The sequence below is a fragment of the Acomys russatus genome, chromosome 6 (genome assembly GCF_903995435.1).
Source record: "Acomys russatus chromosome 6, mAcoRus1.1, whole genome shotgun sequence".
In the NCBI taxonomy this organism is placed as follows: domain Eukaryota; kingdom Metazoa; phylum Chordata; class Mammalia; order Rodentia; family Muridae; genus Acomys; species Acomys russatus.
Genome location: NC_067142.1, coordinates 33,604,171 through 33,616,558, shown reverse-complemented (window position 1 = coordinate 33,616,558; position 12,388 = coordinate 33,604,171). Strand labels below are relative to the sequence as shown.

The following is a 12,388-nucleotide window of genomic DNA, read 5'->3' as shown; positions in this document are numbered from 1 at the left end:
TGTTTTTTTTTAAATCATGAATTTAGTTACCAGCATTTTTTAAAAAAATTTTTATTATTTTATGCTTATGGGTGTTTTGCCTGCATACATGTCTGTGAACCGCACGTGTGCCTATTGCCTGTGGAGGCCGGAAGAGGACAACTGATCCCCTGGATCTGGAGTCATAGACAGTTGTTGAGTCACCATGTGGATGCTAGGAACTGAACCCAGGTCTCTGGAAGAGCAGCAAGTGCTCCTAACTGCTGAGCCATCTCTCCAGCCCCTGTTGCCAATGTTTTAACAGTAGTTTCTGAGTGTCTGGAGTTCTGGCCTCTTGAGTTTTTGTTTGTTTGTTTGTTTGTGTGTGTTTTTTTTTTTCAAGACAAGATTTCTCTGTATAGCCCTGGCTGTCCTGGACTGGCTTTGGTCTTGAACTCAGAGATTTGCCTGCTTCTGCCTTCCAAGTGCTGGGATTAAAGGTGTGCGCCACCATGCCCAGCTTTGCCTTCTTTTGAAAGATGGAAAGCTTTGTGGGCACGCTGCAGCCTGGACACAGGAGCCCCTCCAGCCTCCCTCCCAACTAGCTCATTAGCAACAACCAGTATCACTGTCTGGTCTCAGCAGCACTGGAGAGTGAGGCTGGCGGGGTTGGGGATGACTGCATCTAAAGTTCTTATCCACCTTTCTGTAGCTCCACTTGCTGCTTAAACCCTGGCGTTGTCTCAAATAGTAAGATGGCAGGCGGCACTGAGTGTTTGTGGCTTTTCTAGTTCCTCCAGGACTTGGTGGACATCTTCCAGTTGATACATCATAGAAATGAAAATCTGGACATGATCTAGTTAACCTCTTCATGGCTGAGGAAACTGAGGCACAGGAAGGAGCAGTAGCTTAGGGATGATGGCAGAGCACAGGTGGCACTAAGTCCTGGGCCCCTTACTTAGCCTTTCTGACCCCACAGTGGCTTGTAAGGGCGGCAGGGAAGTGAAGCTCTGTCTTTGCTGCCCTTCACCCCTCGATGGTGCTGAAAGGGAGTCTTTGTCTTGGCCTGGGAGGTTGCCAGGCCCAGCTGCACCTGTCTCTTCCTGAGTGATTGATAGGTTGGGAGATGCGCTACTCCTCTGCCAGGCTGACATGTGCCTAGACTGCTGGAGCACGCCCTCCAGACTTGCCAGGACGGCTGGAGCCCTCCTACAGCCCTGCTGCGAGGAACAGGAAGAAAGCCAGCCTGCCATCAGGGTATAGAGTAGTACCATAGGTCTCGGTCTTCAGGTTTGTGAGGTGTCCCCACACAACTCACCTCTGCCGTTCACGCTGCTTCTATTCTACTCAACAGCCCAATAACACATTCTTTTTTCTTCTTGGAGCATGGGAACAAGGCCTCACTCTGCAGCTCAGGCTGCCCTCAGACTCACAGCGTTCCTCCTGTCTCATCCTCCAAGCATTGGAATTACAGATGTGAACTCTCATGCCTGGCCTCAAAAGTATACTCTTGGGTTTGGATATTTTTTTCTTTTTCTTTTTTCTTTTCAAGTCATGGTTTCTCTATAGACCATGATGGCTTCAAATTCAGGGCTCCTCCTGCTTCTGCCTCCTGAGTGCTGGAACTAAAGATGTACACCACCACTGCCTGGCTTGGATTTTTTTTCCGTCTGTTGCAACATGTGGGATTGCGTGTATGGTCTCTAAACAGGCATCTGACATGCCTGTGCTGAACTATGCCCCCAGCCACTCCTGTCTTTTTTGAAACAAGGACTCATGTAGCCCAGGGTGGCCTTAAACTTTCTATGGAGCCAAGATGACCTTGAGCTTCTGACCCTCCTGCCTCTACTTCCAAGTGTAGAGATTATAGGCATGTGCCACTGTGCCGGGCCTCCCTGCTGTCTTGTGAGATTTTTGTATTTTGAGGCAGGGTCTCACTAAGTTGTCTGGTCTTGAGTTCATTCTGTAGTAACCATTGGTGTTGGGATCCTTCTGCCTCAGCCTCCTGAATAGCTTGCATTATAGGCTTGCACGACCGAGACGCTTTTGGAGATGCTTATATAAGTCTTTTGTTTTGTTTTGAGACAGGGTTTCTCTGTGTAGCCTTGGCTGTCCTGGACTCACTTTGTAGACCAGGCTGTACTCAAACTCACAGAGACGCACCTGCCTCTGCCTCCCAAGTGCTGGGATTAAAGGTGCTACCACACCTGGCAACAAGTCATTGCTTTTATGGCAAGAAAGGGATATTTACGTCTTACCCACAGAGGTAGCAAATCCAGGTGAGATTGTTTCGACCTGCTCACTTAGCCAGGTGCAGCTGACACCCTCATCTTCTGATATCTCACTCCGTGCTTCTTGAATGGGGGTATTCTGTTGAGTCAGGCTCTGCTGTTTGAGTAGATCCCATCCTGCACATACTTTAAGCACACCTAGCCTCCTAATGGTGGTCCTGTTTCTGAGTCCCTGACATGTGCTTTCTGTCATTCTCACTTTTCATCCTCACGACAACCCTGAAGGAGAGGCAGCACTCCATCTTACAGATGCCTCGTGCTCTCTTTTAGGATGTGGCAGTGCTGGCTGTCAAACCTATCTTGACCTAACTTTAAGGGCTTCGTAGTTTTGCCGTGTTGTACAGCAGCTTTGAAAGTCACAGGAACTGTGTAAAGGATTACAATGAGACCGATGTCAGGGGCAGTTCCCATTGTGGGCTGTGTGGGCTTGTGTCTCTTTGTAGTCATCCAGAAGTTACCATGGCAGCTCAAGCAATAAAGACAGGCAGCCTAGACATGTGCCTCTGAGCGGTCCAGGCAGAAGAGCTTTGGGAGTCCTAGATTCGGAGGGGCTTGGACTAAGGGCTTTGGGGTCCCTTCTAACCCAAGGTTCTCTGTATGGCTTATTGCTTATTCATTGCTTATTATGGTCTGCTGCTGTTTTGGTATAGTTAGTAAATTGTGTAAATTGTTTCACGTCATCATTGAGCACTTATGACGTGCTAGAGATCTGTGACCAGTGAGATAACAGTGTCTCTCCCCCTCCCCACCATGACTTGGCGAGACAGGACAGTTAAGGAGTGGGGAGGGAATTAGAGCAAGTTAATGCAGGAGTCCACGTGGGGTGGAGGTGGAGACTGTGTGGGTCTACTTTAGGTGACTGTTGAGTTGGACTGAGCAGGAGATGTTTGAACAAAGGCATAAAGGTGAAGAGAGAGAGAGAGAAAGTGAACTGTAATGCAAAGGCCCTGAGGTACCCAGGCCTCAGAAGCCGGCTGTGTCTGAGGGACAACGTGGGTGTCAGCGTGGCTGCAGCGGAGAGAACAAGTTGGGCAGGGAAGGGGGCAAATCCATTAGCATCTTGTAGGCTATTGAAAGACTGAGTGAAATGGTAAGATGAAGGAGTATCTTGGACTTCCTCTTTCTTTGACTCCTGAGTGGTAATAGTCTTTATCGTTCTAAGGTCTGCAAAGAAGAGACATGCTGGTTTCACCCAAAGCCCTCCCACCAGCCAGGCCCTTTGTTAGCGTCTTCTTGCTATAACAGAATACTTGGCACAACTTAGGAGAAGACAGATTTATTTTTGTTCCTTGTTTGAGGCCACTGTGAAGGGGAAATCAGGGAGAATGTCCGGCCTCTTTGCCTGGCTTCTTCTCCCCTTTCATCCCATCTGGTCCCCAGCCTGTGGTATAGAGCTGCCCATGTTCAGGATGAACCCACCTCCCTTAATCACCCCTGGAAACGCCCTCGAAGACATCCCAGGGATGCATTTGATTCATCTACTAGGTGTCACGGTCTAACCAAGGTGACAGTCAAGCCACACAGGCCCTTCCTACCTGAAGAGGGGGGGAATGTGAGCAGCAGGGGGTGGAAGTAACCTCAGATCAGGTGCAGGCCCTGGCAGCAGGAACATGGGAGGTACCAGGGTGTTCTTCGTGCCGGATGCAGGGTGTCTGAGTGCACTGTACCTATTGTGGCTGGTATAGAACTGGGGCTGTGTGGGCAGGAATATGGTCACGCCGAGGCCCTGGCTCAGGTGCTGTGTGCCTGCAGAACCAGTCTTCAGTATGGCATCATGTGTCTGAAGAGGCTGAACTATGACCGGAAAGAGCTGGAGAAGAGGCGGGATGAGAGCCAGCATGAGATCAAAGGTAAGCTGGTTGTGCCTGGGGAAGCCTGCTTCAACCCCGAGCCTGGGGAAGCCGCAGACCCGAGAAGCGAATCTAACCGCACGCAGCCTGTCGGATGCAGTAGACATAGTCCACGTCCCTCAGACAGTGGCCACCAACCAGACAGGTGCGACCTCAGTGGTGGCGCTGTTGACTGATGTGTTCATGTGTGGTGATCTGGGGGCCGGGGGAAGGTTGGGTGGGAAAGAGGCAGCTTTTAGACAAGACTCTGAAAGAGAAAAGAGCAAGACTGCTTTGGCCTCGGGTTGGGGAATGAGCCATGCTGGGACTCCATCTGGCAGAGATGTGGTGAGGTGGAGCTGGCTCTGCAGGAGCCCAGGTGCCTTGAGGGGACGGAAAGATGTGGGAAGTTAGGGATGGGGTGGGAGCTGAAGAGCAGAGTAACTGAGGCCCTGCGTCTCAAGAACTCCACTTCCACACCTAGAAGAGCCTGGACCACGCGTGTTTCCTTTTTGTCTGTTTCTTCCTCTGCCCTCCAGATGTGCTGGTCTGGACCAATGACCAGGTGGTTCACTGGGTCCAGTCTATAGGGCTAAGGGACTATGCAGGAAACCTTCATGAGAGCGGTGTGCATGGTGCCCTGCTGGCTCTGGATGAGAACTTCGACCACAACACGCTGGCCTTGGTTCTGCAAATCCCCACCCAGAACACCCAGGTAGCCAGCCAGCCCTTCTTCAGTCAACGCCCAGCCCAACTCTTGTGTGTGTGTGTGTGTGTTTCTGTCTCAAGGGGGGTGCTATGTCTTCAGGCCTCAAGTGGTTCCCGTGCATTGCCAAAGCTCCTGTGGAATATGTGTCTTTCACAAGCAGAGATGTTTTCTTGTCTCCACACCATTGTGGGTTGGTTACCCCAGCTCTTCCCAAGCCTCTTTCATTGCTGAGGCTTGGGATTTTCCTTTTCCTTAAGCTGTGTCTCTGTCCCAACTTTCACAGGGAGGAATGAACTCTGGGCCTCACAAGACCAGAGAGCCCATATCTCTATTGTCTGGCACCCTAGGGATCTGCTCTTGGCTCCTGGGCTGCTCCAGTCCCAGTAGGCACAGTCCAGAGACTCGCCATACCAGGCCTTGTCTCCCTGTCAGCAGCAGAAAAGATTAGCCATCTCCTTCAATTACATTTCATAATTATTACTTCAACTGTTACCTAAAAATATATCTAAATTCTCTTGACTCTATTTATATTTTTGGCCCTTCTGACTTCCTGTGGGTAATGGATCCTAGATGCACTCACAGTTGTGTAAAGCACTTCCTGATTTTAGTTGTCCTCAATATGCCTCTGCCAGGCTCCCCCCCTGGGGAAAGAGCCGCTTCTTCCTTACAAGTTTAGGTTGGTGAGGATGTGTGTATCTGACCAGCTTTCCCCTTTTGTAGGAACTGTGAATTTCATAAACTCTGATTATATTGCTTCTGGGCCCAAGCCTTTGTCTCTCCAGACAGAATGGGCTTAATTCTTTTAGCCTTCCCTCGTGGACTAGCTGCTGCCCCTGATCATTTTAGCTGCCCTTGTCTGAACTGTTTGCAGCTGTCAGATTGCTTTTGAGATCCAGCCACTAGCTGTGCTCCCTATTCTGGGAGCAGATGCTTTTTGGCTTGAGGGAGGGTGGGGCCGTGGTGTCTTGGTCCTAGACAGTGTGTTGGCCGTGGGGCCACTGGCAGCAGAGGGCCAGTGTGTTTGCAGACTGTCTGTTGTGACTCCTACTGACCAGTCAAAACACCCCGTGGAACCTTTCTTTTCTAGTAAAAGTTTGGATTTCCTCCAAATGCAATTTCTCTACAGTTTCCCACCTCTAATTTCATTTGCAGGTTCCTTCCTGCACAGGGCTCTCACTAGTGTTTCTGCAGCTGATAGCTGTCCGTTTAACCGTTCACTGCCCAGAAATCTTTTCATTCAGCCAAGTGTCTTGGCCTATGCCTCTAATCCCAGCACTCAGGGAGGCAGAGGCAGGCGGATCTCTGTGAGTTTGAGGCCAGCCTGGTTCTACGAATCGAGTCTAGGACAGCCAAGGCCATACAGAGTAACCCTGTCTCCAAAACAAAACAAAACAAAACACAAACAAACAAACAAAAGGAAATGTTTTCCTTTTAGGTAATTTGTAAGACACGACATTCCCACTTCTGACAAACATTGTCCCGATAGAGCTCTGCCATTAATGCTTTCCCCAGAATTGGGCTTTTCCTTTCTTTTGCTTCCTATCCCAGAATGCACCTTCCTTCCTTCCTTCCTTCCTTCCTTCCTCTTTTTCTTTTTTGAGACAGGGTTTCTCTGTGTAGCCGTGGCTATCCTGGAACTCTGTAGACCAGGCTGGCCTCAGATATCCTCTTGCCTCTGCCTCAAGGAGTGCTGGGATTAAAGGTGTGCTCCTTCACTGCCCAGCATTTTCTTTCTTTAAAAAAAATTTTTAAAAAAGATTTATTTATTTTTATTTTATGTGCATTGGTGTTTTGCCTGCATGTATGTCTATGTGAGGGCATTGGGTCCCCTGGAACTGGAGTTACAGATGGCCATATGGGTGCTGGGAATTGGACCTGGGTCCTCTGGAAAAGCAGCCAGTGCTCTTAACCACTGAGCTATCTCTCTAGCCCCGCCCAATATTTTCTTGACCCATTTATCTGATCTGGTATGGAATCCTCCATGGACAGTAGTTGAAAATATCTGGTGACAGAATTTCTTCTTTCTTTCTTCTTTCTTTTTATTTATTTTTTAGTTTATGTGTGTGTGCCTGCATGTATGTGTGTATGTATGTAGGTGTATCATATGCATGCAGGCATTGCAGAGGTCAGAAGATTGCTGGTTCCTTGGAACTGGAGTTACAGGCAGTTGTGAGCTGCCTGATGTGGTTGCTGGGATTTGAACCCTGGTCCTCTGCAAAAGCAGCAAGTACTCTTAACTGCTGAGCCACCTCTCTGCTCACTTTGGCAGTTTCCTTAATGAGTTAATTTTGAGGAGTCTAGAAAAAGTGTCTGTGTGCCATGCAGCTCAGGGTTCCCACTATCCATGACTGGGACTCTTTTAGTTTGGGTTTGTGATGTGGACTCTGTCAGACGAGGCTTACTTACTCCTAGGAAGTTTTGCTTACCCATGGTGTGAGTGTTTATTTCTCTTCCTCCTGTCCTTCTTTACAGACAAAATATAGACTTTTAAAACAATAATTTTTACTTATTCATAGGAACTTGCATATATTTGTACAATTTATTTTAATCATCTTTGTCTACTGATACCCTCCCTCTCAGCTTCGTGCCCTCTTTGTCTTTTCTTACTGGTTACTCTCTGAGTCCAGTTAATGAAAATAATACCCCCCCCCCCCACTTAGGTAAAGCCTGCCTCTTCATGGCTTCTGCCTTCCTGTTCTTTAAAATGACATTCCCTCCTAATTTGCCCCATATGAAAGAATCCCAAGGTTAACAGTTTAGTAGGATACGAAATATTAGTGATTTGCCAGAGGCAGCAGCCTCAGGGAAGGGTAGGAGGTTCCCAGTGGGCTAAGTACACTAAAGCCTGCCCCTTCTCTGCCCCTAGACTCTAGGAAACAGTAGAAAGATTCAACAAAGGGGGAGGTGGAGATGGATGGGTGGGTAAAGGTGCTTGCCACCCAGCCTGATAACCTGAGCTCAGTCCCCAGAGTACACATGGTAGGAGAGAACCGATTCTTGCGTGTTATCCTCTAACCCCATACATTTACCGTGGTGTACTTGCTCTTCCCCACATGTTTAAGGAAAAAAAAAAAAAGATGGGACTGGTGAGGTGGCTTAGCATGTTAGAGCACTTGCCACCAAGCCTGGTGACCTGGGTTTGATTCCTGGGACCTGCATGGTGAAGAGAGAAACAACTTTTGCAAGTTGTTCTCTGACTTCCACAGTGCACAGAAGCAAATGTGTGCACGGGCATGCGCGCACACGTATGCGCGCGCGCACACACACATACACACACTCTTTCTCACACACACTGAATAATGTATAATAATAAAAACTGAATTAATGTACATTTAAAAAAAGATAGCATAAATGTTATTAACTAGAGCCTCTCTTTTCCCCTCTCACCCTGTGGTTTTCAGGCCCGCCAAGTGATGGAGAGAGAGTTCAATAACCTGTTGGCCTTAGGCACAGACAGGAAGTTGGATGACGTGAGTACTGGGATACAAATTCAGAGCCTTGGTCATAATTGGCTGGTTGGATTGAGGGTCATGAACTCTCCTAGCCCAGGTGTAGTGCGTGGTGGCTAGCCTAAGGGAGGAAAGCCGGAAGGGATGGGGAAGGTAAGGGGTGGGGAGGCATGTTGGCAGCCGGGGAGAAGTCTCTATGAAACTTACTTAAAGCATAAGACCTCAAAGCGTCTTCAACCTCAAGGCTCAGCCCTCTCACCTATACAGACTTGACAGTCTTCCTTGGAATGGTCCTTGCGTCTTTGTATCTCAGACCCTTTTCCTGCTTGGTGAAGATTGCAGCAGCCTGTCCTCCAGATGTGTGGCATTTGAGGACAGGTGCTCTGCTGAGGAACAGAGCGATAGCTCTGCTGTCTGCCCCTCAGGCAGACACTGCTAAACAGAAGTTCAGGCTTTTGTCACCCCTAGTCTCCCTGTAGCTTCACCCTTTTGCCTTAACTTTTGCATCCAAGCTATCTCTCTGCCCTTCTGGGTCTCAGAAACAAACAGCCCTTTGACCTCCATTTCATCATGCCTTCCCCTTGGGTTCAGGGAAGACTTCACTGTTCTGAGGCCACAGCCTGGCCCTCCCAGCAAGCCCTCCTCTCCCTCCCTCCCTGTTTTCCTGCCACCAACCTTCCTTCACCTTGCTGGTCAGGGCCTCCTTAGCTGACTTGGCTTTAAGCAAGTTAAAAAAAAAAAAAAAAAAAAAAACAAGAGCTGGGGCAGGTGAGATGGCACAGCAGGTAAAAACTCTTGCTGTACAAGGCAATGACCAGAGTTTGATCTCTGGAGCTTGTGTAAAGGTAGGAAGAGATGGCCAACTCCACAAAGCTGTTCTTTGACTTCGACGGATAGACTGAGGCATGCGTGTACCCCCCCCCCCCCAGGCTTATTTTTAGGTTCTCTATCTTCCAATCTTGCTAAATTAAGGAACGGGACTCCTGCTAACCATTCATTTAACAAGCTGTGACTGAGGCAGACAGCATTCCCAGACACTACTCAGGATCAGGGGAGATGTTCTTTGGAACAGCAGCAACAACAAATCATGTATTTTTCTCCACGGAGCATAGAACACAATAGAGAAAAAGAAGAAAACAGAAGGGGCAGAGGCAGGAAGGAACTGAGGGGACCAAGGGGAGAGGGTGAGGGGAAAGAAATAGTAATGAAATAATCTTGAAAATGCATGTGAAATGCCTCTAGGACAGATCTGTGGCATGTTAAAATGTAATTACAGCATTTGCCATCCCAAAGGCACAGATTACAGGTCCTAAGAGAGATGGGAGGAGCCCTTGAGGCAAAAACAGGGCTATTTGGTCCTGTTCCTGCTCATTCTGCCTCTTATCATGGGTCCTGTGCGGTTCTGAAAACACAAGGGTGGAAGATAAGGCTTGGCCACAAGGCAGTGAGCTGTGCCTCTGAAAGGTCGAGCTGTGTGTGGCTCGTGCAGTGAGGCATCCTGTGGCATTGTGGCTCCGGGAGCCCACTGGCAAAGGAAGTGACTTTGGAGACTTGGTTGGCATTGATGGGGAGCAGATGGTGGGAGTTGCTCCCTGTAGTCCCCCTGGAGGAGCATGTCCCTTGGTTATCTGTCTGACCCACCCTTGTCCCTGTGTTCTGTTCCCACTGGGGTTGGTAACTTGAGAATAAATAGGTGAGGCAAATGTTGGGATTCTATTGTGCAGATAAGAAAACGGAAGCTGGGTTTGGCCGTGGTGCGCAATAATGTGGCTGAACCAAGAACGGCAGCTTACAAGTCTTGATCACTTATTGAGGCCCTAGAAGGAGCAGGGGAGCAGTGCCGGGGCTGTACAGGGACTGGCCCAAAGGGAGCCTGAAAAGGAAAACACTTTGGAAGAGCAGTGGACTCTCTGAGCTCAGTTTGGGGAGGTTGGGGTGGGTAGAGCAATGGAGTTCACTGCTGGACTAGACCTGATAGGAGGGACCTCCTGTAATCAGCCCCCCTCAGCTCCCCATCCATTCTACAGGAGACACACTAAGGGCTAGGGAGGGAGGGTTAGGAAAGTAGTACTACTTGGAGCTCCAGGGACCCGGATGGCAACTCCAATGTGCCTCTTGGTGCAGGGCGAAGAGAAGGTGTTCCGCAGAGCACCCTCCTGGAGGAAACGCTTCCGGCCGCGGGATCACCATAGCGGTGGCATGCTGGGCACCTCAGCGGAGACCCTCCCGGCGGGCTTCCGAGTGTCCACGCTGGGCCCATTACAGCCCCCACCCGCTCCGCCCAAGAAGATCATGCCGGAAGGTGAGTGCCAGGCTGGCCAGGGGTTCCTTCCCGCACCCTGGGGCCGAGCGGGCTGGAGAGGGGCGAGGCCGAGGCTGAGCTGCACTAACGCTGCGGTGGGGGCGCGCACTAACCCGCGCTCTGTGTGTTCTCCCGCCGCTGCCGATTCCTGCCAGCCGGGACGGCGGGGGCGCAGAGACTGGAGCCCTCCACGGTCCGGACCTACTCCTGCTGACCCCCCCACCCTCCCGCCCCGGGTCTGACGGGGGTGCGCCCCCGGCTCGGGGTAAGTGGGCCAGGCTGTGGCTGCGCTCAACCGTCCTGCCGCTGCCCCGGCCCGCCCTGCCGCCGCACCCTCGCTGCAGCACCGCCCGGCTTGCCCTTCCCGCTTCGCTTTGTGCTTGGACGCATGTCGCACCTACCCGCTACCCGCCCCGGGGACCACCTCCACTCACAGAGCCTGTCTCTCTCTCTTCTCTCGTAGCTCACTCCCACTATCTCTACGGACACATGCTCTCCGCCTTCCGGGACTAGCCACGGCCCCCAGGGCGGTGTCCTGATTCTGCAGGCTCAGCCGGCCCTCACCCTTCCTGCTCGTTCCCTTTCTCCTTTGGCTCCTAGTCTCTCCTCTGTGACTTTCCAGTTGCCCGGGATCTCAGAGTATGCTCATCTACTCCCTCGGCACCCCACTATCCGAGTCCCACTCCGTACCCCTGTTGTAAGTCTCTAGTGGATGTGGCCAAGGTCTCCTGTGTGTGGCGGCACCCGGGTTCCATGGGAGGGAGAGAAGGGCCGCCACCTTCCCTCTTCTGGATCTAGTTTGGTCTGGACTATGGGCTCATCAGGCCCAGGATCCCCGACTAAGGATTGAGATGGCCCTGCCAATAAAAGGCCATTTTGGACTCCGTCCTGCTTGGACTACTTGGCCTTCTGGTCGTCCCCCCGCCCCCCACTCTGGCTGTGCCGGATGGTCTGAGTGGTTTTGGCACCCCCCTCTCGAAGTATCATTCCCTCTTCCCCAAACCCGATCTCCAGTGTTGGTCGCTATGCCTCCAAGTCTTGCTTGTGAGTTGAGGAGAGGTGTAGCATACCCTAGCCCCTCCAGGATAAAGCCCGGAGGGGAACTGAGGAAGACTAAGGTAGGAACTGTGCCCAAGCTGACGCAGAATCCCAAATATGTGGGAAAAACGGACCCCAGAGCTTTGGGCCAAGAGTGAGGGCAAAGGAATCGCCTTAGCCCCTTGCCCAGTAGGAGGTATGGTTAGGAACCTAAGCCCAAAGGGTGGTAGGAATGCCTCTAGCCCCAGCCACAAATGGCACTACTACTGGGTCGAGTGGATCAGTTTGTGAACTGTTGCCTCTGCCCTGAAGAGGGGAAAACAGCTTCCCCTTTAGCGAATCATGTCCCAGGGCCAGGAAATCTAAAGTGGCTTGAGGCAGCCTCCCTTGTGTGTCTTCATACCATCCATTCCTCCTTCAGGGTTCTTTTGGGGGTAAAGAGCTAACTACTCAAGACATTCTTGATCTTTCCGCTCCTCCACCGTTTTATCTGCCTTTTCAGGCAGGATGGTCAGGGCAGGACAGATTTAGGAGGACTGTCAGTTAGCCTTCTTCCAGACCAATTCCTTAATCTTGGGAAAGCTCAGGACCTGCCATCAGGGTGGCTTGATAGAACCCGACACTTGATGGAAGAGGAAAGGGAAAGTGCCTGGATTGTGACTGTGGGGGACAGTGCTGTCCTCTAGGTGATGGGGTAGCTGGTTCACCATCTCATCCACTGGGATTCTGAGCAGCGCCTAGGCTAACAGGTGGAGACATGAGCTGGAACTCCCTGTCTGAAAAGGACTCAGGGCCTTGTGCTGCCTGCCACT

The 12,388-nt window shown here is 50.8% G+C and overlaps 1 protein-coding gene across 1 annotated transcript in view; it reads left to right on the top strand.

Moving 5' to 3' along the window:
• Positions 1 to 11,462, top strand: part of Ppfia4 (PTPRF interacting protein alpha 4) — a 47,587-nt gene extending 36,125 nt beyond the window's left edge. The window contains exons 25-29 of the mRNA XM_051147449.1: positions 4,002 to 4,099; positions 4,618 to 4,793; positions 8,189 to 8,257; positions 10,361 to 10,538; positions 11,002 to 11,462. Coding sequence (XP_051003406.1) covers positions 4,002 to 4,099; positions 4,618 to 4,793; positions 8,189 to 8,257; positions 10,361 to 10,538; positions 11,002 to 11,051 — 571 coding nt within the window. The 3' untranslated portion in view covers positions 11,052 to 11,462. The remainder of the gene's footprint in view (positions 1 to 4,001; positions 4,100 to 4,617; positions 4,794 to 8,188; positions 8,258 to 10,360; positions 10,539 to 11,001) is intronic.
• The last annotated feature ends 926 nt before the right edge of the window (positions 11,463 to 12,388 follow it).